The sequence below is a fragment of the Coregonus lavaretus genome (assembly GCF_964263955.1).
Source record: "Coregonus lavaretus genome assembly, chromosome: 3".
Classification (NCBI taxonomy): domain Eukaryota; kingdom Metazoa; phylum Chordata; class Actinopteri; order Salmoniformes; family Salmonidae; genus Coregonus; species Coregonus lavaretus.
Window position 1 is genome coordinate 25,426,278 of NC_139990.1, and position 22,622 is coordinate 25,448,899.

Here is a 22,622-nt window from a genome sequence, read left to right on the forward strand (position 1 = left end):
ACTTTTGACTGGTACTGTAGGTTTGACACTGGTTGAAATGCGCGTGCTTAATGTGTTAGTGGTTGCCTGATAGTAAAAAGGTCTGTTTTCAAACCAGGGTGTAGCTGCCAGTATGTTGAGCATTGAGCAATATGAGCTGTAGCGTGGATCAGACACCAAAACACGTCAAGATCAGAATAAAATGGTGATATGTGAAAAAATACTATTGCTGAACCCGTTTCATACAGTTATATTCTAATACAGTACTTCTTAATTTCTATGATTCCAATTATACTAACTCCAACTGATTCAATAGTGTCTCTATACTCTCAAATACTTAGTATTGCCAAAAAGGTGTGCTCTTCTTATTCTAAAACTATTGCCACAATTATAGCTCACATCAAAGCACATTTAAAACACACCCCACTGTCATAAAATACTTTCCCTATATGCTATAGTATATACTTATATGATATATAAATATGATATATGTATTTTTAAAAATATCCCACCACTTGAATATTGATGCCCCTATTAACAGCTATTAAAACTGAAAGGATTACCATAAAAAATAATGTATTAAATTAGTATATTAGATTAGTGTTTGTGAGCAATTGCGTTGACCTTTAAAATGTGTAGGTAGATTTTTAGGTGCATGATTGTGTCCAGTTTCGAAAACGAGTTACAAAACAAACAAAGAACTTCAGCTAGTTTTTAATGCTCTGTTAAAATAAAATAACATTGCTACCTATGGGTTATTCATAAGAAAAATAAAAGAAATGTGATCTGCTGTCACTAGCACAAGCCATGTGTCATTTGTGTAATGTCTTAAAATGTATTACGGTTTTACATACTGTGTATATAAATTTTTAGGGTTGAATTTTAATAAAATCCCACCATTTATGTTGCTTTAAACTTTTGACACACTTTTTTAAATAATTCCCACCATTGAAAAGGAATCTGTGGGGTCCAAATTAGAAAAGGAAAACGTTTCAGTGAAATGACTGAAAAGCTTCATTTTCAAGACAGTCATATCTAGTCCAATGGGTGACAAAACTGTGAGAACGTGAAAGGGCGGTGCATATGATTATGGGCAAGGGCAGGACTGGGCAGGCCGCAGACGGACAGAGAAAATAACATTTACCTTGAACTCCGGCTGCTCTGTCTCTAGGGCGGGGTCAACAATTGTGCAAGGGTCTGACAGGGTCAGGGGGAGGGAGGAACCAGGGACAGAGGCTGCCCTGGGGTCGTGGGGGCTACCCGGGGGGTGAGGGGGGTATTATCAGATTTGTGGGGCAGATGCTCAATATGCAGATGTCTAATCGAATTGTGGGATGTTAAATTAGTCCCCCTGATTTGCATCAATACAATAGGCCTCCCTTCCCGCCTTGGGTTTAGGGGTCAACCGAGTTCCCTTGCATGGAATAAACAGCATCTTGCATGTAATATATGTCGCTCTTATATTAAATGTATCTCTGTTCCTATAGGCTTGTGTTATATCAAATTAAGGGATATTGTATCCAGTGGTTAAAGGCCCAGTACAGTCAAAAACTCGATTTTTCTGTGTTTTAAATATATATTTCCACACTATGAGGTTGGAATAATACTGTGAAATTGTGAAAATTATGATAATGCCCTTTTAGTGTAAGAGCTGTTTGAAATGACCGCCTGAAATGTCAGCCTGTTTTGATGGGAGAGAGTTTTGGCCTGTCTGGTGACTTCACCAGGCAGTACATTTGTTAATAGACCAATAAGAAAAAGAGTTCCAAACTCTGCCAATAACAGATATTTTTCAGTTTCCCCCACACCACTCAGGCCACTCCCAGACAATCCTATCTATTCTTTCTTGAGAAATTGCTCTTTGCTAAGAAGCTATTTTTGTTTCCTTTTGACCATTTTAATTGAAAACAATCACAGTAAGGTACTCAGAAATCATTTGATATTAAGATTAATTTTTTTAATTGCTTCATTGGACCTTTAAATTGAACTGGAGCTGGGCCATTCCACCAACTCAGTGCCTTTTGAGAAGTGTAACTTCATCAAAAAAACTTTGTATTTCACAAAATTTTTACATTCTGTCATAAAGCACATGTTCAACTGATAAAAAACCAGTTTTCCCATCTCAAGAGGTTAAATAAAAAAATATGACTATAGTAGTGCCTATTAAGTGCCAAATATACAGTGGGGAGAACAAGTATTTGATACACTGCCGATTTTGCAGGTTTTCCTACTTACAAAGCATGTAGAGGTCTGTAATTTTTATCATAGGTACACTTCAACTGTGAGAGACGGAATCTAAAACAAAAATCCAGAAAATCACATTGTATGATTTTTAAGTAATTCATTTGCATTTTATTGCATGACATAAGTATTTGATCACCTACCAACCAGTAAGAATTCCGGCTCTCACAGACCTGTTAGTTTTTCTTTAAGAAGCCCTCCTGTTCTCCACTCATTACCTGTATTAACTGCACCTGTTTGAACTCATTACCTGTATAAAAGACACCTGTCCACTGTGACACTCTGGCTCTATGGACTTTGAGAATTGAGCCAGGGTTGTTCATTTTCATGTGTTTGGGTGTATTTCATTTGGTGGTGTTGGGGATGGGTGAGTTTCATTTTGTTTGTGTCTATGGTGATTGGTCTGTGACTCCCAATCGGAGGTAACGAGTGTCAGCTGTCGGCTCGTTATCTCTGATTGGGAGCCATATATATTCTGTGTGTTTTCTCCTTTGTTTTGTGGGTTATTGTTTCTGTGTTGCTGTTAGTGTGTTTCAGTATTTTGAACTTCACGTATCGTCATTTGTTGTTTTCTTCGTGGTTGCTTTATTTTAATAAAGTCATCATGTTCACTCGCAACGCTGCGCATTGGTCCAATCCTTCAGACGATCGTGACAGAATAACCCACCACAAAAGGACCAAGCAGCGTAACAAGCGGCAACAGGACCTACCTACACAGGAGTTATGGACGCCTCCTAAGGTCGGGACATGGGAAGAGTTATTGGACGGAAAGGATCCTTGGGCACAACCGGGAGAATATCGCCTCCCTCGTGAAGAGCTGGAGGCAGCCAAAGCCGAGAGGAGGTGGTACGAGGAGGCAGCGCGAAGGCGAGGCTGGAAGCCCGTGGAAGAGAGGCAACCCCAAGAAATTTTTGGGGGGGGGCACATGGCTTGGGCAGCTGGGCAGCAGGAGGCTGCCACAGGGAGAAAAGGAGAGAAGGCTAACGGAGTACGGGAGCCATTGGCGAGTGGAAGGAGGGAAGTTGTTGTGGCACGGCATGAGAGACTGAAGTGTGTTACCAGTCCGGTCCGGCCCGTTCCTGATCCGCAGTTAAGGCCATTGGTGTGTGTTCCCGGTATGGACCGGCCTGTTCCTACTCCACGCACCAGGTCCACGATGTGCGTCGCCAGCCGGCCAGAGTCTGCCGTCTGCCCTAGGGCGTCTGAACTGCCCGTCTGCCAAGCGCTGCATAAGCCGCCCGTCTGTACTGAGCCTGCAAAGCCGTCCGTCTGCCAGGAGCCTTCAGAGCCTTCCGCCAGACAGGAGCCGCTAGAGCCTTCCGCCAGACAGAATCATACACCTGCTATGGAATCAGCAGGAGCCGACGCAGCCCATACTAGACTGGAAGCTCGGGTTCGGGACCAGAAAGAGCAGCTCCTGCGGATGGGAGCCGCCCTGCTGGAGGTGATGACTGCAATCCGAGGCTGGGGTCCGCCTCCACCGCCAGCCTCCCAGCCAGCACCATCAGCCAGCCATGGGCAGCCAGATCCGTCAGCCAGCCATGAGCAGCCAGATCCGTCAGCCAGCCATGGGCAGCCAGATCCGTCAGCCAGCCATGAGCAGCCAGATCCGTCAGCCAGCCATGAGCAGCCAGACCCGTCAGCCAGCCATGAGCAGCCAGACCCGTCAGCCAGCCATGAGCAGCCAGACCCGTCAGCCAGCCATGAGCAGCCAGATCCGTCAGCCAGCCATGAGCAGCCAGATCCGTCAGCCAGCCATGAGCAGCCAGATCCGTCAGCCAGCCATGAGCAGCCAGATCCGTCAGCCAGCCATGAGCAGCCAGATCCGTCAGCCAGCCATGAGCAGCCAGATCCGTCAGCCAGCCATGAGCAGCCAGATCCGTCAGCCAGCCATGAGCAGCCAGATCCGTCAGCCAGCCATGAGCAGCCAGATCCGTCAGCCAGCCATGAGCAGCCAGATCCGTCAGCCAGCCATGAGCAGCCAGATCCGTCAGCCAGCCATGAGCAGCCAGATCCGTCAGCCAGCCATGAGCAGCCAGATCCGTCAGCCAGCCATGAGCAGCCAGATCCGTCAGCCAGCCAGGATCCGCCAGAGCCGTCCAGCCAGGATCCGCCAGAGCCGTCCAGCCAGGATCCGCCAGAGCCGTCCAGCCAGGATCCGCCAGAGCCGTCCAGCCAGGATCCGCCAGAGCCGTCTAGCCAGGATCCGCCAGAGCCGTCCAGCCAGGATCCGCCAGAGCCGTCCAGCCAGGGTCCGCCAGAGCCGTCCAGCCTGGATCCGCCAGAGCCGTCCCGCCGGGATCCGCCAGAGCCGTCCAGCCAGGATCCGCCAGAGCCGTCTAGCCAGGATCCGCCAGAGCCGTCCAGCCAGGATCCGCCAGAGCCGTCCAGCCAGGATCCGCCAGAGCCGTCCCGCCAGGATCCGCCAGAGCCGTCCAGCCTGGATCCGCCAGAGCCGTCCCGCCAGGATCCGCCAGAGCCGTCCAGCCAGGATCCGCCAGAGCCGTCCAGCCAGGATCCGCCAGAGCCGTCCAGCCAGGATCCGCCAGAGCCGTCCAGCCAGGATCCGCCAGAGCCGTCCAGCCTGGATCCGCCAGAGCCGTCCCGCCAGGATCCGCCAGAGCCGTCCCGCCAGGATCCGCCAGAGCCGTCCCGCCAGAGCCGTCCCGCCAGGATCCGCCAGAGCCAGCCAGCCAGGATCCGCCATCTAGTCAGGCGATGCCCCTTAGCCCGGTGCTGCCCCTTAGTCCGGTGCTGCCCTTTAGCCCGGTGCTGCCCCTTAGTCCGGTGCTGCCCCTGAGTCCGGTGCCGCCCCTTAGCCCGGTGCTGCCCCTTAGTCCTGTACTGCCCTTTAGTCCGGTACTGCCCCGTAGTCCGGTGCAGCCCCTTAGTCCGGTGCTGTCCCTTAGCCCGGTGCTGCCCCTTATCCCGGTGCTGCCCCTTATCCCGGTGCTGCCCCTTAGGCCGATGCTGCCCCTTAGTCCGGTGTTGCCCCTTAGTCCAGGTGGGGTTAGTTGGAGGGTGGTCATTGGGAGGAGGCTACCGAAGCAGGTTGTGACTGTGGTGGGGTGGGGATCACGACCGGGGCCAGAGCCGCCACCATGGACAGACGCCCACCCAGACCCTCCCCTAGTCCTGATGTTGGTGCGCCCGGAGTTCGCACCTTTAGGGGGGGGTACTGTGACACTCTGGCTCTATGGACTTTGAGAATTGAGCCAGGGTTGTTCATTTTCATGTGTTTGGGTGTATTTCATTTGGTGGTGTTGGGGATGGGTGAGTTTCATTTGTTTGTGTCTATGGTGATTGGTCTGTGACTCCCAATCGGAGGTAACGAGTGTCAGCTGTCGGCTCGTTATCTCTGATTGGGAGCCATATATATTCTGTGTGTTTTCTCCTTTGTTTTGTGGGTTATTGTTTCTGTGTTGCTGTTAGTGTGTTTCAGTATTTTGAACTTCACGTATCGTCATTTGTTGTTTTCTTCGTGGTTGCTTTATTTTAATAAAGTCATCATGTTCACTCGCAACGCTGCGCATTGGTCCAATCCTTCAGACGATCGTGACATCCACACACTCAATCAAACAGACTCCAACCTCTCCACAATGGCCAAGACCAGAGAGCTGTGTAAGGACATCAGGGATACAATTGTAGACCTGCACAAGGCTGGGATGGGCTACAGCACAATAGGCAAGCAGCTTGGTGAGAAGGCAACAACTGTTGGCGCAATTATTAGAAAATGGAAGAAGTTCAAGATGACGGTCAATCACCCTCGGTCTGGGGCTCCATGCAAGATCTCACCTCGTGGGGCATCAATGATCATGAGGAAGGTGAGGGATTAGCCCAGAACTACACGGCAGGACTTGGTCAATGACCTGAAGAGAGCTGGGACCACAGTCTCAAAGAAAACCATTAGTAACACACAATGCCGTCATGGATTAAAATCCTGCAGCGCACGCAAGGTCCCCCTGCTCAAGCCAGCGCATGTCCAGGCCCATCTGAAGTTTGCCAATGACCATCTGGATGATCCAGAGGAGGAATGGGAGAAGGTCATGTGGTCTGATGAGACAAAAATAGAGCATTTTGGTCTAAACTCCACTCGCCGTGTTTGGAGGAAGAAGAAGGATGAGTACAACCCCAAGAACACCATCCCAACCGTGAAGCATGGAGGTAGAAACATCCTTCTTTGGGGATGCTTTTCTGCAAAGGGGACAGGACAACTGCACCGTATTGAGGGGAGGATGGATGGGGCCATGTATCGCGAGATCTTGGCCAACAACCTCCTTCCCTCAGTAAGAGCATTGAAGATGGGTCGTGGCTGAGTCTTCCAGCATGACAACGACCCGAAACACACAGCCAGGGCAACTAAGGAGTGGCTCCGTAAGAAGCATCTCAAGGTCCTGGAGTGGCCTAGCCAGTCTCCAGACCTGAACCCAATAGAACATCTTTGGAGGGAGCTGAAAGTCCATATTGCCCAGCGACAGCCCCGAAACCTGAAGGATCTGGAGAACGTCTGAATGGAGGAGTGGGCCAAAATCCCTGCTGCAGTGTGTGCAAACCTGGTCAAGACCTACAGGAAACGTATGATCTCTGTAATTGCAAACAAAGGTTTCTGTACCAAATATTAAGTTCTGCTTTTCTGATGTATCAAATACTTTTGTCATGCAATAAAATGCAAATTAATTACTTAAAAATCATACAATGTGATTTTCTGGATTTTTGTTTTAGATTCCGTCTCTCACAGTTGAAGTGTACCTATGATAAAAATTACAGACCTCTACATGCTTTGTATGTAGGAAAACCTGCAAAATCGGCAGTGTATCAAATACTTGTTCTCCCCACTGTAGTAACAGGGTTGACGATTTAATCTTAATTCAGCCATAAATCCCCTTTTGATTGGGGGAATGGAAGCTTGTTGTGTGCAACAGGGAGTAACAATTGAATGCAAGCTTCACAGAAAAAAATGAAATTGTTAGAATATTTCTAGCCTGTCTATCTATGGGTAACAGGGTTGACATGTTATGCTCAACCAGCTCAGTTTTCCACCACAAAACACCAGAAAATGGGCCAAAAGAGTAGAACCAGCTCACCTGCTTTTACACTATGGTTTGATTATTAGATGTTCAATGTTTCTTTAGAAAAATATTGAAAAAGGAATAGTTTCACCATATTAAAAAGAGAGTTCAGTTCACTTAACAGGATTGACCTTAAAATGAGGGACAGATGTAAATAAATCACTAATTACACTAAATAAATAATAATCTTCAAAAATGACTTTGTCAAAGCAACAAAAATAACTAGGGCTTTACAATGATGATGAAAACTTGGAGAAATGTGTGGGTTATATTAAAGGACACTTCATTTAATATAATAGACTTTTAAAATGCAATATTGGTGCACAATTTCTACTTGAAATATCAAGGCACTATTGTCGTGGAACGACCCAGCTTTCCGGATCCAGACTCCTGCACCTTGGGTTAAAAGGAGGGCCAGGCAGAGCTGAGCTCCAGCACCTTAGAAAAGTAGGATAAAAGTATGACGAACCAAGATTAGGGTTAGGGTTGAACATAAGGCTAGGGCTAAGGTTGGGGTTATTGCTAGGGTTAGGGTTGAACATAAGGCTAGGGCTAAGGTTGGGGTTATTGCTAGGGTTAGGGTTGAACATAAGGCTAGGGCTAAGGTTGGGGTTATTGCTAGGGTTCGGGTTGAGCATAAGGCTAGGGCTAAGGTTGGGGTTATTGCTAGGGTTAGGGTTGAACATAAGGCTAGGGCTAAGGTTGGGGTTATTGCTAGGGTTCGGGTTGAACATAAGGCTAGGGCTAAGGTTGGGGTTATTGCTAGGGTTAGGGTTGAACATAAGGCTAGGGCTAAGGTTGGGGTTATTGCTAGGGTTCGGGTTGAACATAAGGCTAGGGCTAAGGTTGGGGTTATTGCTAGGGTTAGGGTTGAACATAAGGCTAGGGCTAAGGTTGGGGTTATTGCTAGGGTTCGGGTTGAACATAAGGCTAGGGCTAAGGTTGGGGTTATTGCTAGGGTTAGGGTTGAACATAAGGCTAGGGCTAAGGTTGGGGTTATTGCTAGGGTTAGGGTTGAACATAAGGCTAGGGCTAAGGTTGGGGTTATTGCTAGGGTTAGGGTTGAACATAAGGCTAGGGCTAAGGTTGGGGTTATTGCTAGGGTTAGGGTTGAACATAAGGCTAGGGCTAAGGTTGGGGTTATTGCTAGGGTTAGGGTTGAACATAAGGCTAGGGCTAAGGTTGGGGTTATTGCTAGGGTTAGGGTTGAGCCAGGGTGTAGACCACAGGAGGTTGGTGGAATTAATGGAATGGTATCAAATACATCAAACACATGGTTTCCATTCCATTTGAACCGTTCTGTTATTATGAGCTGTTCTCCCCTCATCAGCCTCCTGTGGTGTGGACATGAAACTATGGTTAGGGTTATGGCTGGGGTCAGGGTTGAACCAAGGTATGGAAATGGGACAAGAGGAAAGTGTGTAGAGACATGGCAGATGAACGTGGGCATGGCTCAACTGTAATCCTAATCCTGTTTTTCTCTGTCCCTGAAGAGAGCGATACAGTATTTCCATCCTGTCTTGTTACTTGGAATTCCATTGCTTTTCATAGGGAAACTTCAACATCAAATGCAGTATTCCTGTCCTGATATTGTGAAATATTCCAATTTCTAATAGTACAAGTGTAAAAAGGGTAGCCTAGAATGCTTCATTTAATTTGGCATACATTTTTTCCATTCTTTGTGTGGATTCTCTGAGAGCAATACATGTAAATACATTAAAACTGTAATAGTTTCCCTAAACACCTACAACACACTCTCAGTTTAAAGTAAACCTCCCCTAAATAAGATAATTCCATTATTGGTCATTGTCTTTTCCAAAGTAAACTTTGCAATAATTGTCCTGAAAAAAATAGTAGTCAAAGAGAGTCTGCCAGATACGGAAGAGGAAGCGAAACATCCCCCTCCCAAAATGTTTATGCTTCATATACAGTCAATGAACTAAGCAGAACAGAACCAACTGCTTAATGCATTGGTGCCTAAGGGAGAGCCACCCCCTTAAGCAGACCAGTACCGTGACCAATTTTTTTCAACGGTAAACGATTTGAGTGGGACACGTTCATTAATCCACCGTATTTGAGTTCGCATCCTGCAGGATGAGATTACGAAAACATAGGTCTCGCGATATTATGACACGTACTCTTTATTAACACCAGCGAATGAAATCACGCGAGGTTTCTATTGATTTGACTGAATGCCACGTCTGAGAACGAATAGACACTTTTGAGACTCTGTTGGGAATAATTTGTCTGATAAACTATTTTCACCTGACCCGCAACTTTGCAGACTGTCTATCCGTGCATAATTACAGCAGACAGGTGGGTGTAGGGCAATTCGTTTATACTGCAACATTGTTGTCATCACCGCTAACAAGTCCAATTACCTATCTAGGTACCCATTGTTTGCTATTGTACTTTGCTAGGTAGCTAGTTAGATAAGTATCCCGCCAAATGACGTTGCATGCAAATCTAAACTGCGACACCTGCATTCCTTTAATCACATTCATAGCTAGGCTATTAACCCCATTTGGGACCCTTTCTCTCTTCCTCAGTGTTTGACTCCTTATATCCCCCTGGAAAAGTGTACGCCTATTTCCTTAGCAGAGGGCCATCATGGGAATGCTGTTAGGTATAGCAGATGGGATGTCAATGGAATGTTGATAAAGTGAATTTTTGTCTAGCTAGTTAGTGAGCCTAATATTTGTTACATAATAACTAGCTAGCTAGCTAAAGCTATCCACTGTAACTACCCACAATATAAAGAAAATAAGCAGTTGATATATGAAGCTAGTATTGCTGTTCTATAGCAGCCTGTTGTAACCATAGATTTTCCCTTTGTGTGTCTGTCACAGGTGAGATGATGGCCCATGGACGTCTGCTAGCGTTAACACTGTTCACGGGAGCAGTGCTGTTGCTAGCCGCCCAGCTAACTGTTGCTCACAGTCACTCTCATGACCACGGGCATGCACACTCGCACGGGGGCGGCGGTTGCCATGGTCATTCCCATGGCGGTCAGAAACTGCACCAGGGGGCGAGCAAGTGGAGTGCTGAGGCCAACCTGCCCCCAGCAGAGGAGTCGCACCACGGTCACGCACATGACCATGGTCATGAACATGAGCACGACCATGGTCATGCTCATGAGCACAAGGAGGAGAGTGGACACGGGCACACCCACGGAGGGGAGCGGGTGAAGAGGGAGGCAGAGGGAGAGAAGAGGGACACAGTGGAGCTCTGGATGCAGGTATGGTCAGTGGAGACCTTGGAGCCATAAATGAATGGACATGAATGTGTTATTGTGGCTATTTGATACATTATTTTTGGCCAGAACCTGTGCTACATTTAGATGAACATTAGTGGTCATTGCCTACCTTCAATCAAATCATATGCAAAATGTCATATCTTTATCAGTCGGTATCCCTCCTGTTCATTACAACAACCTCCTGACATTCCTGTTAAGTCCCTGTGAAAACATAGGCTACCTATCTCTCCAGATTCAACGGATCACTACTGTAGGTACACAAGCAAACAAAATGGCTGCTTTCACTTTTCAACAAACATTTCCCTTTTGCCAGTGAGTCTGTTGCTAAGTTTGGTGTATAATTCTATTGACTAGTTTGGCTTTGACAACTGGACCAGACAACCTCACAGCAGTGTACTGCCAATAACTTTGTCGGTTTTGACTGCAGTGTAAATGTGTCTCTGTTTTAAGGTTTACATTTTTATTTGCTATGTTCAACAGGATTAGGTTTGTTAGACACCGTTTTACCATTATTTAAATGTTCTGGTCAGCACGTGTCAGGAGGTCAACTGTTTAGGTACTGTCAATTGAATTGGAATGTATTTATTTGGCATTCAATTATTGAAAGGCTTGGAATCCAAGTACTTTGTAGACAGGGAATAGCCTTTCCTTATTTGATGAAGTCGATTAGATTGGTTTGATACCCTTGGAACTCAACACAGCCATCCTTATCAAGTGTGAGATTATCTTACCACACACAAGCACGCACGCTCACACACTGTTAAAGTGCCCCCTTATGACCTCTATGTCTATGTTTCTTTCTCCTGTTCTTACCATTAGGCCATCGGTGCCACTCTGCTGATCAGTGCTGCTCCCTTCCTCATCCTCTTCCTGATCCCGGTCCAGTCCAATACAGACCAGCACCAGAACCTCCTGAAGGTGCTCCTGAGCTTCGCCTCTGGTGGCCTGCTGGGAGACGCCTTCCTGCACCTCATCCCTCACGCCCTGGGTTAGTGATAGTATCGCACAAGTATTGTTGTTATGGTAGATTTCTTCATTAAGTGAAAGTAATTGATTGCCTATCTAGTCTATTGAATGTTTTTGGCATTGATAGAATTAATATTTTTAGGTATGATTCTTGGATTTCATCTTTACACAGAATAATCAGTGAAGAAAATGTAACGTCTAAAATGAGCAAAAAAATACTGATTTTATTGGTTTGTAGTTAAAAGGATGTAGTCATGCCTGTCTGATATTCATTGTCTGTTTCTTTCTGTCTGTGTCTGAATGTCTGTCTGTCTTTTTCTTTCTCTCTTTCTTTCTTGTTTTCACAGAGCCTCACTCTCACCATGGAGACGAGGGACACGGCCACTCGCATGACAGTGAAGAATCACAGGATCATGGCCACTCACATGGTATAGCTCTATCATGATATCTACATTTACTATCACCATCATACTATCCAGCGTATCCATTAGATACCAGTATTTTGCATGCTTTGAGAAATCTAACATTCAAATCAAAATGACAATGACTCAATCTCTTCTACTTTTTAATTATTTGTTTGAGTCTGGCCCCATTTTGGCAAACAGCATGACCCTGACGTGTTTCTTTTCTCACCTGTAGGTGCTGCCCATGGTCACATGATGTCAGTAGGGCTGTGGGTCCTCGTTGGAATTGTGGCCTTCCTGGTGGTGGAGAAATTTGTTCGCCTCCTGAAGGGAGGACATGGACACGGACACTCCCACTCTCAGGGTAGGTAATACATTTTGATTTGAGTTTGTAGCGCGGGGAAAAACAGAATGACAATTTGAATTGATGCATGTGCCCCTGCTATTTCAAGGCTATATCCATTCAATATGAGCTTTTTTGACCATAACTCAACATGCCTTGAAATTATCCCTCTGTATGCAATGCATTTTTTTGCCTATTGACCACTTCTGCAATGCATGTATGGAATAGGTTAGGTAGTTACATTTACATTTGAGTCATTTAGCAGATGCTCTTAACCCTAATTGCTCCTGTAAGTGCTTTGCATAAGGGGACATCGACAGATTTTTCACCAAGTCTGTTCAGGGATTCGAACCAGCAGCCTTTTTGTTACTGGCCCAACGCTCTTAACCAACGCTCCTAGTTTAGGTCTTAGGAGCATAATTACACTACCACACTCCACCCCCAGGGGCAGCAGCTGGTTGGTCAGGTGCGCTGCCAACTTTATCTATTTTTTATTTTATTTTACCTTTATTTAACTAGGCAAGTCAGTTAAGAACAAATTCTTATTTACAATGATGGCCTACACCAGCCAAACCCGGACGACGCTGGGCCAATTGTGCGCCGCCCTATGGGACTCCCAATCACGGCCGGTTGTGATACAGCCTGGACTCGAACCAGGGGGTCTGTAGTGATGCCTCAAGCACTGAGATGCAGTGCCTTAGACCGCTGCGCCACTCGGGAGCCAAGAAGTGAAGCCTTGATAAGAGGGATCTGCAATCAGTTAATTTTTTGTTATCTTTAGTTTTGGTTCAGCCCTTTTTGTACTTTTGTTTTTGTATATATTTATTTTGTCACAATGAACAAATGATAATCTGCATGGGCTGGCCGACTCAGGTCTCAGGACAGAGTTGGCCCTGAAACCAGATAAAGTGTGTCTCCTGGGCACATCCATACAACATGGTCCTCAACCTCTGTCCGCACATAAATTCACACATTAAATCAAGTTACAGACCATTTAACTAGGCCTAGGACCCCTAGACCTAGCGAATGCAGCCAAATCATTAGGCTAGCTAGTTGGTTTCGTAACCTGACCTCTGGGTCAATTTTGAAATCTGGCCATTGATGAGATTTTCCTCTAGCTGAGAGTTGCTGTATGGTTGGGTGATTTGATGCTACTCTTCTACTTTTGGAATGAGGCAGGGTCAGTACACCAAAGAGTTATGCACAACATTCTTATTTTGCATCCTATTTTCAGCTGCTCCTAAGGCAAAGGAGAGTGATGGAGAGAAAAAAAAGGAGGGTGAGAAAGATGAAAAAGGAAGCAAAGAGAAGAAGACTCCAAAAGAAGTGGAGGAGAAAACTACAGGTAAGAGAGTTGAATAATTGCCACTTAATTTCTTAGTGGGCAGATTGCCTTCACTGAAATGGCTGTTTTAAAATCTCAAAATCTATTTTGCTCCAGGAGAATATTTACTTTATGACAACATTTCAGTTACCAGCCTCCCATCAAGACAGTTTCTCTGTTGTTGCATGCAACTGTTGCAATGTTGTGATTATTGTCCACTCTCCCTTCTCAATATTAGGTGATTTCTGGTACATCAAAATAAATCGATCACAGCGTGTTTTTAGACTCATTCAGAAGTTTTTAACCTGATTTAACTACAATACCATTGGAAATGTACACTGCTCAAAAAGATAAAGGGAACACTTAAACAACACAATGTAACTCCAAGTCAATCACACTTCTGTGAAATCAAACTGTCCACTTAGGAAGCAACACTGATTGACAATACATTTCACATGCTGTTGTGCAAATGGAATAGACAACAGGTGGAAATTATAGGCAATTAGCAAGACACCCCCAATAAAGAAGTGGTTCTGCAGGTGGTGACCTTCTCAGTTCCTATGCTTCCTGGCTGATGTTTTGGTCACTTTTGAATGCTGGCGGTGCTTTCACTCTAGTGGTAGCATGAGACGGAGTCTACAACCCACACAAGTGGCTCAGGTAGTGCAGCTCATCCAGGATGGCACATCAATGCGAGCTGTGGCAAGAAGGTTTGCTGTGTCTGTCAACGTAGTGTCCAGAGCATGGAGGCGCTACCAGGAGACAGGCCAGTACATCAGGAGACGTGGAGGAGGCCGTAGGAGGGCAACAACCCAGCAGCAGGACCGCTACCTCCGCATTTGTGCAAGGAGGAGCAGGAGGAGCACTGCCAGAGCCCTGCAAAATGACCTCCAGCAGGCCACAAATGTGCATGTGTCTGCTCAAACGGTCAGAAACAGACTCCATGAGGGTGGTATGAGGGCCCGACGTCCACAGGTGGGGGTTGTGCTTACAGCCCAACACCGTGCAGGACGTTTGGCATTTGCCAGAGAACACAAGATTGGCAAATTTGCCACTGGCGCCCTGTGCTCTTCACAGATGAAAGCAGGTTCACACTGAGCACATGTGACAGAGTCTGGAGACGCCGTGGAGAACGTTCTGCTGCCTGCAACATCCTCCAGCATGACCGGTTTGGCGGTGGGTCAGTCATGGTGTGGGGTGGCATTTCTTTTGGGGGCCGCACAGCCCTCCATGTGCTCGCCAGAGGTAGCCTGACTGCCATTAGGTACCGAGATGAGATCCTCAGACCCCTTGTGAGACCATATGCTGGTGCGGTTGGCCCTGGGTTCCTCCTAATGCAAGACAATGCTAGACCTCATGTGGCTGGAGTGTGTCAGCAGTTCCTGCAAGAGGAAGGCATTGATACAATGCCTGGGCATGCTCCTGATGAGGTGGCGGATGGTATCCTGAGGGATCTCCTCCCAGACCTGGACTAAAGCATCCGCCAACTCCTGGACAGGTCTGGGGACCGCCCGTTCCCCAGACCTGAATCCAATTGAGCACATCTGGGACATCATGTCTCGCTCCATCCACCAACGGCACGTTGCACCACAGACTGTCCAGGAGTTGGCGGATGCTTTAGTCCAGGTCTGGGAGGAGATCCCTCAGGATACCATCCGCCACCTCATCAGGAGCATGCCCAGGCATTGTAGGGAGGTCATACAGGCACATGGAGGCCACACACACTACTGAGCCTCATTTTGACTTGTTTTAAGGACATTTCATCAAAGTTGGATCAGCCTGTAGTGTGGTTTTCCACTTTAATTTTGAGGGTGACTCCAAATCCAGACCTCCATGGGTTGATACATTTGATTTCCATTGATAATTTTTGTGTGATATTGTTGTCAGCACATTCAACTATGTAAAGAAAAAAGTATTTAATAAGATTATTTCATTCATTCAGATCTAGGATGTGTTGTTTAAGTGTTCCCTTTATTTTTTTGAGCAGTGTATGTAGAAAGGTCTATTTATATTCCTAAAACTTAAGTTGAAAATTATGCTGTCGCTGCTTCCTGTTGACAAGACGTTTTGATAAATAGCCCAATGTCAAAACACAGTTTTAATGTGTCCAAATCAATAACCAATATGCTTAAACAGTTCCTGATATATTGAAAACGTAAACATAACAATTTTTAATAAAACATACTAAAAAAATAACATGCATGTGCCAGAATAGTGATCAGATTACTTGTATTTTTTTAAACTGCACACATCTGAGAATATTTTTTACATCACTGGTTAGAAGAGAATTTGTTGTGTCATCTAAATTGTAGAATGTCGGATCGAGATTCTGGGAGGCTGCTGAAACGGGGCAGAAACAAATCAGTTGCTTTGTTTAACTAAAACGACCCGGCATTGGATATCAATAGTGCTGAGCGATTAACCGAAATGTCAATTATTATTTGTTTTATGTTGATTTTATTTCAACACCCTTTTTTTCCCCAATTTTCGATCTTGTCTTATAGCTGCAACTCCCCAACAGGCTTGGGGGAGGCAAAGGTGGAGTCATGCGTCCTCCGAAACATGACCCACCTAACTGCGCTCCTTAACACCCGCCAGCTTAACCCGGAAGCCAGCCGCACCAATGTGTCGGAGGAAACACTGTTCAACTGGCGACCGGGGTCAGCCTGCAGGCACCCGGCCCGCCACAAGGAGTTGCTAGAGCGCGATGAGCTAAGTAAAGCTCCACCGGCCAAACCCTCCCCTAACCCGGGCGACGCTGGGCCAATTGTGCGCCGTCCTATGGGACTCCCGGCCACGGCCGGTTGTGGCACAGCCCGGGATTGAACCCGTGTCTGTAGTAACGCCTCTAGCACTGCGATGCAGTGCCTTAGACCGCTGTGACACTTGGGAGGCCCCATATTTTTCGGTTTTTAATCAACTAATTGACCGACGCCCGTTCAGTTATTTGAATTCGATTTTAGTAGATATTTTTTTCTGTGAGCTCAATGCGCAGATTGCGCTTCAGGTTCTGTAGAAATAAATCAGATCATGCCCGAACTGTGCGATGTAGTAGGGAGTTGTAGTTTCCAACATGTTCTACATAATTATCATGTTTAGTGCGCTAAACTAACTACAATGACCATAATCCATTGCAAGGCTAAACTTGTTTATTTTACACCTGCTATGTAAGAGACGGACGAATGCGCTATCAAGAGCGGATACATAGAGAGCAGTTTCTTTGCAAGGTATCTCTACCTGAAAATGCATGATCTAAGTGATTGATAGTTGGTATTCAGCAGTCATAAAAGTATGCCTTATTTACTGTGAAGAACTAATAAAATAGTGATGTTTGTCAGACAGCATAGGCAGCAGCTCTATAGTGATGAGATGATGACTTGGAATGAAATAAGTCATTAAATAAAACTAGTAATATACACAACTGAAATATTTGATTAAAGTAATGTGAATAACTGATGGTTAAGACGTGATAATAATAATATAAAAGAATATGCCATTTAGCAGATGCTTTTATCCAAAGCGACTTACAGTCATGCGTGCATACATTTTTTTTTTGTGTATGGGTGGTCCCGGGGATCGAACCCACTACCTTGGCGTTACAAGCGCCGTGCTCTACCAGCTGAGCTAAAGAGAACCACGTAGCTCATACGTGGATAAGCAGTCATGGGCAGTCACTACCATCATGGGACTTTAATTAATTGTTTTATTCTGTGTTACAGCATTCAACCCACATATAGTGCATCTGTTTTTTATTTTTTATAATAGCAACAGTAAATCGTGATTTTTGTTTTTAGCGAACCGAAATCGAACAGACCTCTAAAAGCACAAATGACTCAGCACTAGATATCAACACTGACAAGGGTTGGCTGTTATTTAAGTGATAGTTTGGCTCTCAAATTGGTGTATTGGCGTAAGGCCATCAACTTTTATACAGAGAGCACCCCAAATTGTCTGTGCCATTTGAGCTTAAAAGTCCTGGGACGGCACGTATAACAACGTATAACAAAATCAACGGTACCAAACCAAATATATTAATATTTTTAAAGCAATCGATTTAATGCATTCGTGATGACTAAACTTTTATATGATAGTAAATGTAGCACACTCACACATTTTTACAACAATGAGATGCAGTACCAGTCAAAAGTTTGGACACACCTACTCATTCAAGGGCTTTTCTTTATTTGTACTACTTTTACATTGTAGAATAATAGTGAAGACATCACAACTATGAAATAACACATAAGGAACCATGTAGTAACCCAAAAAGTGTTAAACAAATCAAAATCTATTTTATATTTGAGATTCTTCAAATAGCCACCCTTTGCCTTGATGACAGCTTTGCACACTCTTGGCATTCTCTCAACCAGCTTCACATGGAATGCTTTTCCAACAGTCTTGAAGGAGTTCCCACATATGCTGAGCCCTTGATGGCTGCTTTTCCTTCACTCTGCTGTCCGACTCATCCCAAATCATCTCAATTGGGTTGAGGTCGGGGGATTGTGGAGGCCAGGTCATCTGATGCAGCACTCCATTACTCTTCTTCTTGGTAAAATAGCCCTTACACAGCCTGGAGGTGTGTTGGGTCATTGTCCTGTTGAAAAACAAATGATAGTCCCATTTAAGCCCAATCCAGATGGGATGGCGTATCGCTGCAGAATGCTGTGGTAGCCATGCTGGTTAAGTGTGCCTTGAATTCTAAATAAATCAGACAGTGTCACCAGCAAAGCACCCCCACACCATAACACGTCCTGCTCCATGCTTTACGGTGGGAACTACACATGCGGAGATCATCCGTTCACCCACACTGCATCTCACAAAGACACGGCAGTTGGCACCAAAAATCTCAGATTTGGACTCCAGACCAAAGGACAACTTTCCACCGGTCTAATGTCCATTGCTTGTTTATCTTGGCCCAAGCAGGTCTCTTCTTCTTATTGGTGTCCTTTTAGTAGTGGTTTCTTTGCAGCAATTCGACCATGAAGGCCTGATCCACACAGTCCCCTCTGAACAGTTGATGTTGAGATGTGTCTGTGACTTGAACTATGAAACATTTATTTGGGCTGCAATTTCTGAGGCTGGTAACTCTAATGAACTTATCCTCTGCAGCAGAGGTAACTCTGGGTCTTCCATTCCTGTGTTGGCCCTCATGAGAGCCAGTTTCATCATAGTGCTTGATGGTTTTTGCAACTGCACTTGAAGAAACTTTCAAAGTTCTTGAAATTTTCCGGATTGACTGACCTTCATGTCTTAAAGTAATGATGGACTGTCGTTTCTCCTTGCTTATTTGAGCTGTTCTTGCCATAATATGGACTTGGTCTTTTACCAAATAGGGCTATCTTCTGTATACCCCCCCTACCTTGTCACAACACAACTGATTGGCTCAAACACATTAAAAAGGAAAGAAATTCCACAAATTAACTTAAGAAGGCACACCTGTTAATTGATATGCATTCCAGGTGAATATAAAATATATTTTGATTTGTTTATCACTTTTTTGGTTACTACATGATTCCATATGTGTTATTTCATAGTTTTGATGTCTTCACTATTATTCTACAATGTTAAAATAAAGAAAAACCCTTGAATGAGTAGGTGAGTCCAAACCTTTGACTGGTAGTGTATATTTCTTTGTACTTTACCATGGAGAGAGTTAACAAATGCTCCTAAGTACAATTTAACCAGGCGCTCTAGACTAGAGTCCATTGGGTCTGTGCAGCAGGCTGAATGTTTGACGTCCCTATCAATATAGATATCAAGGTATCGGGCTACCTGAACCTGGCTGCTGACTTCACACACAATTTCACTGACGGGCTGGCCATCGGGGCATCATTCCTGGTGGGCCCAGCAGTAGGCACAGTCACCACTCTCACCATCCTGCTGCACGAGGTGCCCCACGAGATTGGCGATTTTGCCATTCTGGTCCAGTCTGGCTGCACCAAGAAGAAGGTAATGCACAAGCTTCAGCTTTTCATAATGATTCATGTTACACATACTGATGTCACACAGGAAACTGAAATGTTCTTGACTGTACTGAAACATGCTTGGTACAAGTTGTCTGTCATGACTACAACACAAAGCCTATTGACATTGTGGCAGCAGTAGGATTAGTGTGTATTTTCTGCTCAAACAGCCTGTCTGAGAAAGTCTCTGTAGGTATAGAGATGTCCATTGACAACTTCCTCTTTCCCATCAGGCCATGTGTCTACAGCTGCTGACAGCCTTGGGGGCTCTTGCCGGCACAGCCTGCTCCCTATTGGCTGAAGGGGTGGGCGCGGCCGCCACAGCCTGGATCCTGCCATTCACCGCGGGTGGCTTTGTGTACATCGCCACGGTGACGGTCCTGCCTGAGCTGCTGGTTGGGCGCTCCAGTCTGGGCCAATCAGTGATGGAGATTCTGGCGATGCTGGTTGGAATTTACATGATGGTGCTAATCGCCGAGTACGAGTGAGACAGCGAGTCATCAATAAGAAAGGGAGGGATTGGGAGAGGGAGGGATTTAGAGAGGGAGAGGGGAGGAGCAGAGACTGAACGAGAGAGATGGATTTATACGATTGGAGGGAAAGATACCGATGGAGTTTAAAGGAGAGAGCGAGAGAGAAGAGAAGTGACAGACAGAGCTTTCACAGGACTGGACTATATGTTCCAAAGGGGACTTGAATGGGGAGTAGCATTTCAACACCTAACCAACTGGAGGATGTCTAAATCAGATAGGTCATCAAACTGAGACTTAGGCAAGCAAGGCAGATGACTTGGGAGTTGTAGTTCATCGTCCATTATAATTGCAGAGTTTATTCCCTTTTTGGTCACAAAAAGGCAAACCAAAACAATGTACATTTAAGTTGCCGTGAACTATTGAATCTGTCCATTAGTTAAAACTAAAATCAAGAATTGCAATCACACCAATATTTGTAATGCTTACTTTTGCCTTTAATTGTACTTGCAGAGATCACAGATTGAACACAAAAGAACTAGACAGTTAACTGGTTAGGACATTTTCCTGGATTTAAATGAAGGGTATATTTGGATCAGAGTATATTAGTCTACAACTAGAACATTCCAATAAAATGAAAAGGGCATAATATTGTAACCTATAGTCCATAAACCAGGTCCCCAAATAGCAGCCATCTTGGATACTTGACATTTATGAGGCCAAGACTATTCTGAAATGTCATCATCTTCCGGAATGGGACTTATTGGGAAACATGAATAAGCTGCTTTAGATGTCTACAGTACACAGCAGTTACTGACCTAGCCACTTGTTTTAAACTGTTTTCATAACTGTTGGAGGCTTTCAATTTGTATGTAAATCATGAGTTGTACCAGTATGTGACAATACATATTAATTGAAATATTAATCAAAGGTAAGTGGTGTAAGCTGTGCTTAGAGGACCATTGGAGTATGATTTGCTTTAAAGTAGTGAATTAATTGCTTTAAATGTGCCCCCCCGCCCCCCCACCCACATGAATTACCTTCATAATGTGGAAATACAGTAAATGAATGTATTTAGGGCGGGCTAGCCATGTGGAAACTAAACCGATTATCCAGAGTGACAGGAATCGGGGAAATAGACACGGTCCATCAAAACAAAAATGTATTCCACCCTAATTCATTGTAATGTGTCAGTCATGTTTGACCTACCTTTGAACAAGTGAATGATGAACCCTCTTCCACTTTTATTTAGTCTTTATAAGCCGCTGCGGCAGGTTTTGTTGAATTGTAACATTTATTTTTATTCACGCGTACTATTCTTTTTTTTATTCACACACATTCCTTTGCTTACAGTACTCAAACCGGCACCGAATGTGTCTGCTCTCCCTCCTCTCTTGAATAATACAGTAGGCCTTATGTGCCATTAAGACAATCAACGCTGTAACTGTTATGTGGTTAGAAAGAGCTCCCTCACCCTACACCATTCTGTATGTACACGACTGCATCTCTGGCCTGATTCCAAACCGACCCCATGCTGCTATCTCCATTACCTTGCTGACTTTTTTGTTGTGTATTTGAAACTGTTTGTATTGTCTATATTGTATAGTAAGCTGCTTTACCTAGGCATCTGATAAGTAGGTTGTTTCCTTCCAATGTATTCCTTACATCGACAGTCTTATCAGATGCTTCAAGTTGTCAACATTGGCCTATAGTTGGGTGCACTGGCTTGATTTGGAATCAGACCTTTTAATCAGAGGGACCAAGTAAAGGACTAATGTTAAAGTGGTGGGTGGGAGATTTAGTAAGAGAGGGGGTGAAGAGTGTGGTGGAATTTTAGTTACTTTGTGTTTTCTTGACGTTTCATTAAACAATTCAGATTCTCTCACAATGTTTCAAATGATATTTTACTGGGTCCCTGTTTCTCATTAGATAATGCAAGAGAACATGAAAAATACAAGCAATACAATACTTGATTAGCCTGTAATCCAACCTAGGCTAGATATTGGGGGGAAAACGAACAACTGATCACAAACAATATAAGACACAGGCTAAGTGTGGCCATATTCTTATAATATACACAGTGTACAAAACATTAGGAACACCTTCCTAATATTGAGTTGCACCCCCTTTTGTCCTCAGAACCGCCTCAATTATTTGGGGCATAGACTCTACAAGGTGTCGGAAAGCATTCCACTGGGATGCTGGCCCATGTTGACTCCAATGCTTCCCACAGTTGTGTCAAGTTGGCGGGATGTCCTTTGGGTGGTGGACCATTCTTGATACACATGGGGAAACTGTTGAGTGTGAAAAACCCATCAGCGTCGCAGTTCTTGACCACTCAAGCCAGTGCGCCTGGCACCTACTACTATACCCTGTTCAAAGGAACTTCAAACTTTTGTCTTGCCCATTTACCCTCTGAATGGCACACATACACAATCCATGTCTCAATTGTCTCACGGCTTAAAAATCCTTCAATAACCTGTCTCCTCCCTTCATCTACACGGATTGAAGTGGATTTAACAAGTTACATCAATAAGGGAGCATAGCTTTCACCTGGAATCAACTGGTCAGTCAATGTCATGGAAAGTGCAGGTGTTCCTAATATTT

The 22,622-nt window shown here is 45.0% G+C and overlaps 1 protein-coding gene across 1 annotated transcript; it reads left to right on the forward strand.

The window, feature by feature from the left end:
- The first annotated feature begins 9,460 nt into the window (after positions 1 to 9,460).
- slc39a7 (solute carrier family 39 member 7) lies at positions 9,461 to 21,897 on the forward strand. Its single transcript, XM_084158400.1, has 8 exons — positions 9,461 to 9,605; positions 10,139 to 10,527; positions 11,365 to 11,533; positions 11,859 to 11,939; positions 12,151 to 12,279; positions 13,493 to 13,603; positions 19,335 to 19,531; positions 19,779 to 21,897. The coding sequence occupies exons 2-8, from the start codon at positions 10,144 to 10,146 to the stop codon at positions 20,031 to 20,033; spliced, it is 1,326 nt and encodes a 441-aa protein (XP_084014526.1). The 5' UTR covers positions 9,461 to 9,605; positions 10,139 to 10,143; the 3' UTR covers positions 20,034 to 21,897.
- The last annotated feature ends 725 nt before the right edge of the window (positions 21,898 to 22,622 follow it).

Excerpts from the sequence above, each read along its gene's own strand:
- slc39a7 (XM_084158400.1), top strand. The coding sequence starts at position 10,144 with ATGATGGCCCATGGACGTCTGCTAGCGTTAACACTGTTCACGGGAGCA. Across the intron at positions 11,940-12,150 it reads GGATCATGGCCACTCACATG|GTGCTGCCCATGGTCACATG; the intron begins GTATAGCTCTAT and ends TCTCACCTGTAG. Across the intron at positions 19,532-19,778 it reads CTGGCTGCACCAAGAAGAAG|GCCATGTGTCTACAGCTGCT; the intron begins GTAATGCACAAG and ends CTTTCCCATCAG.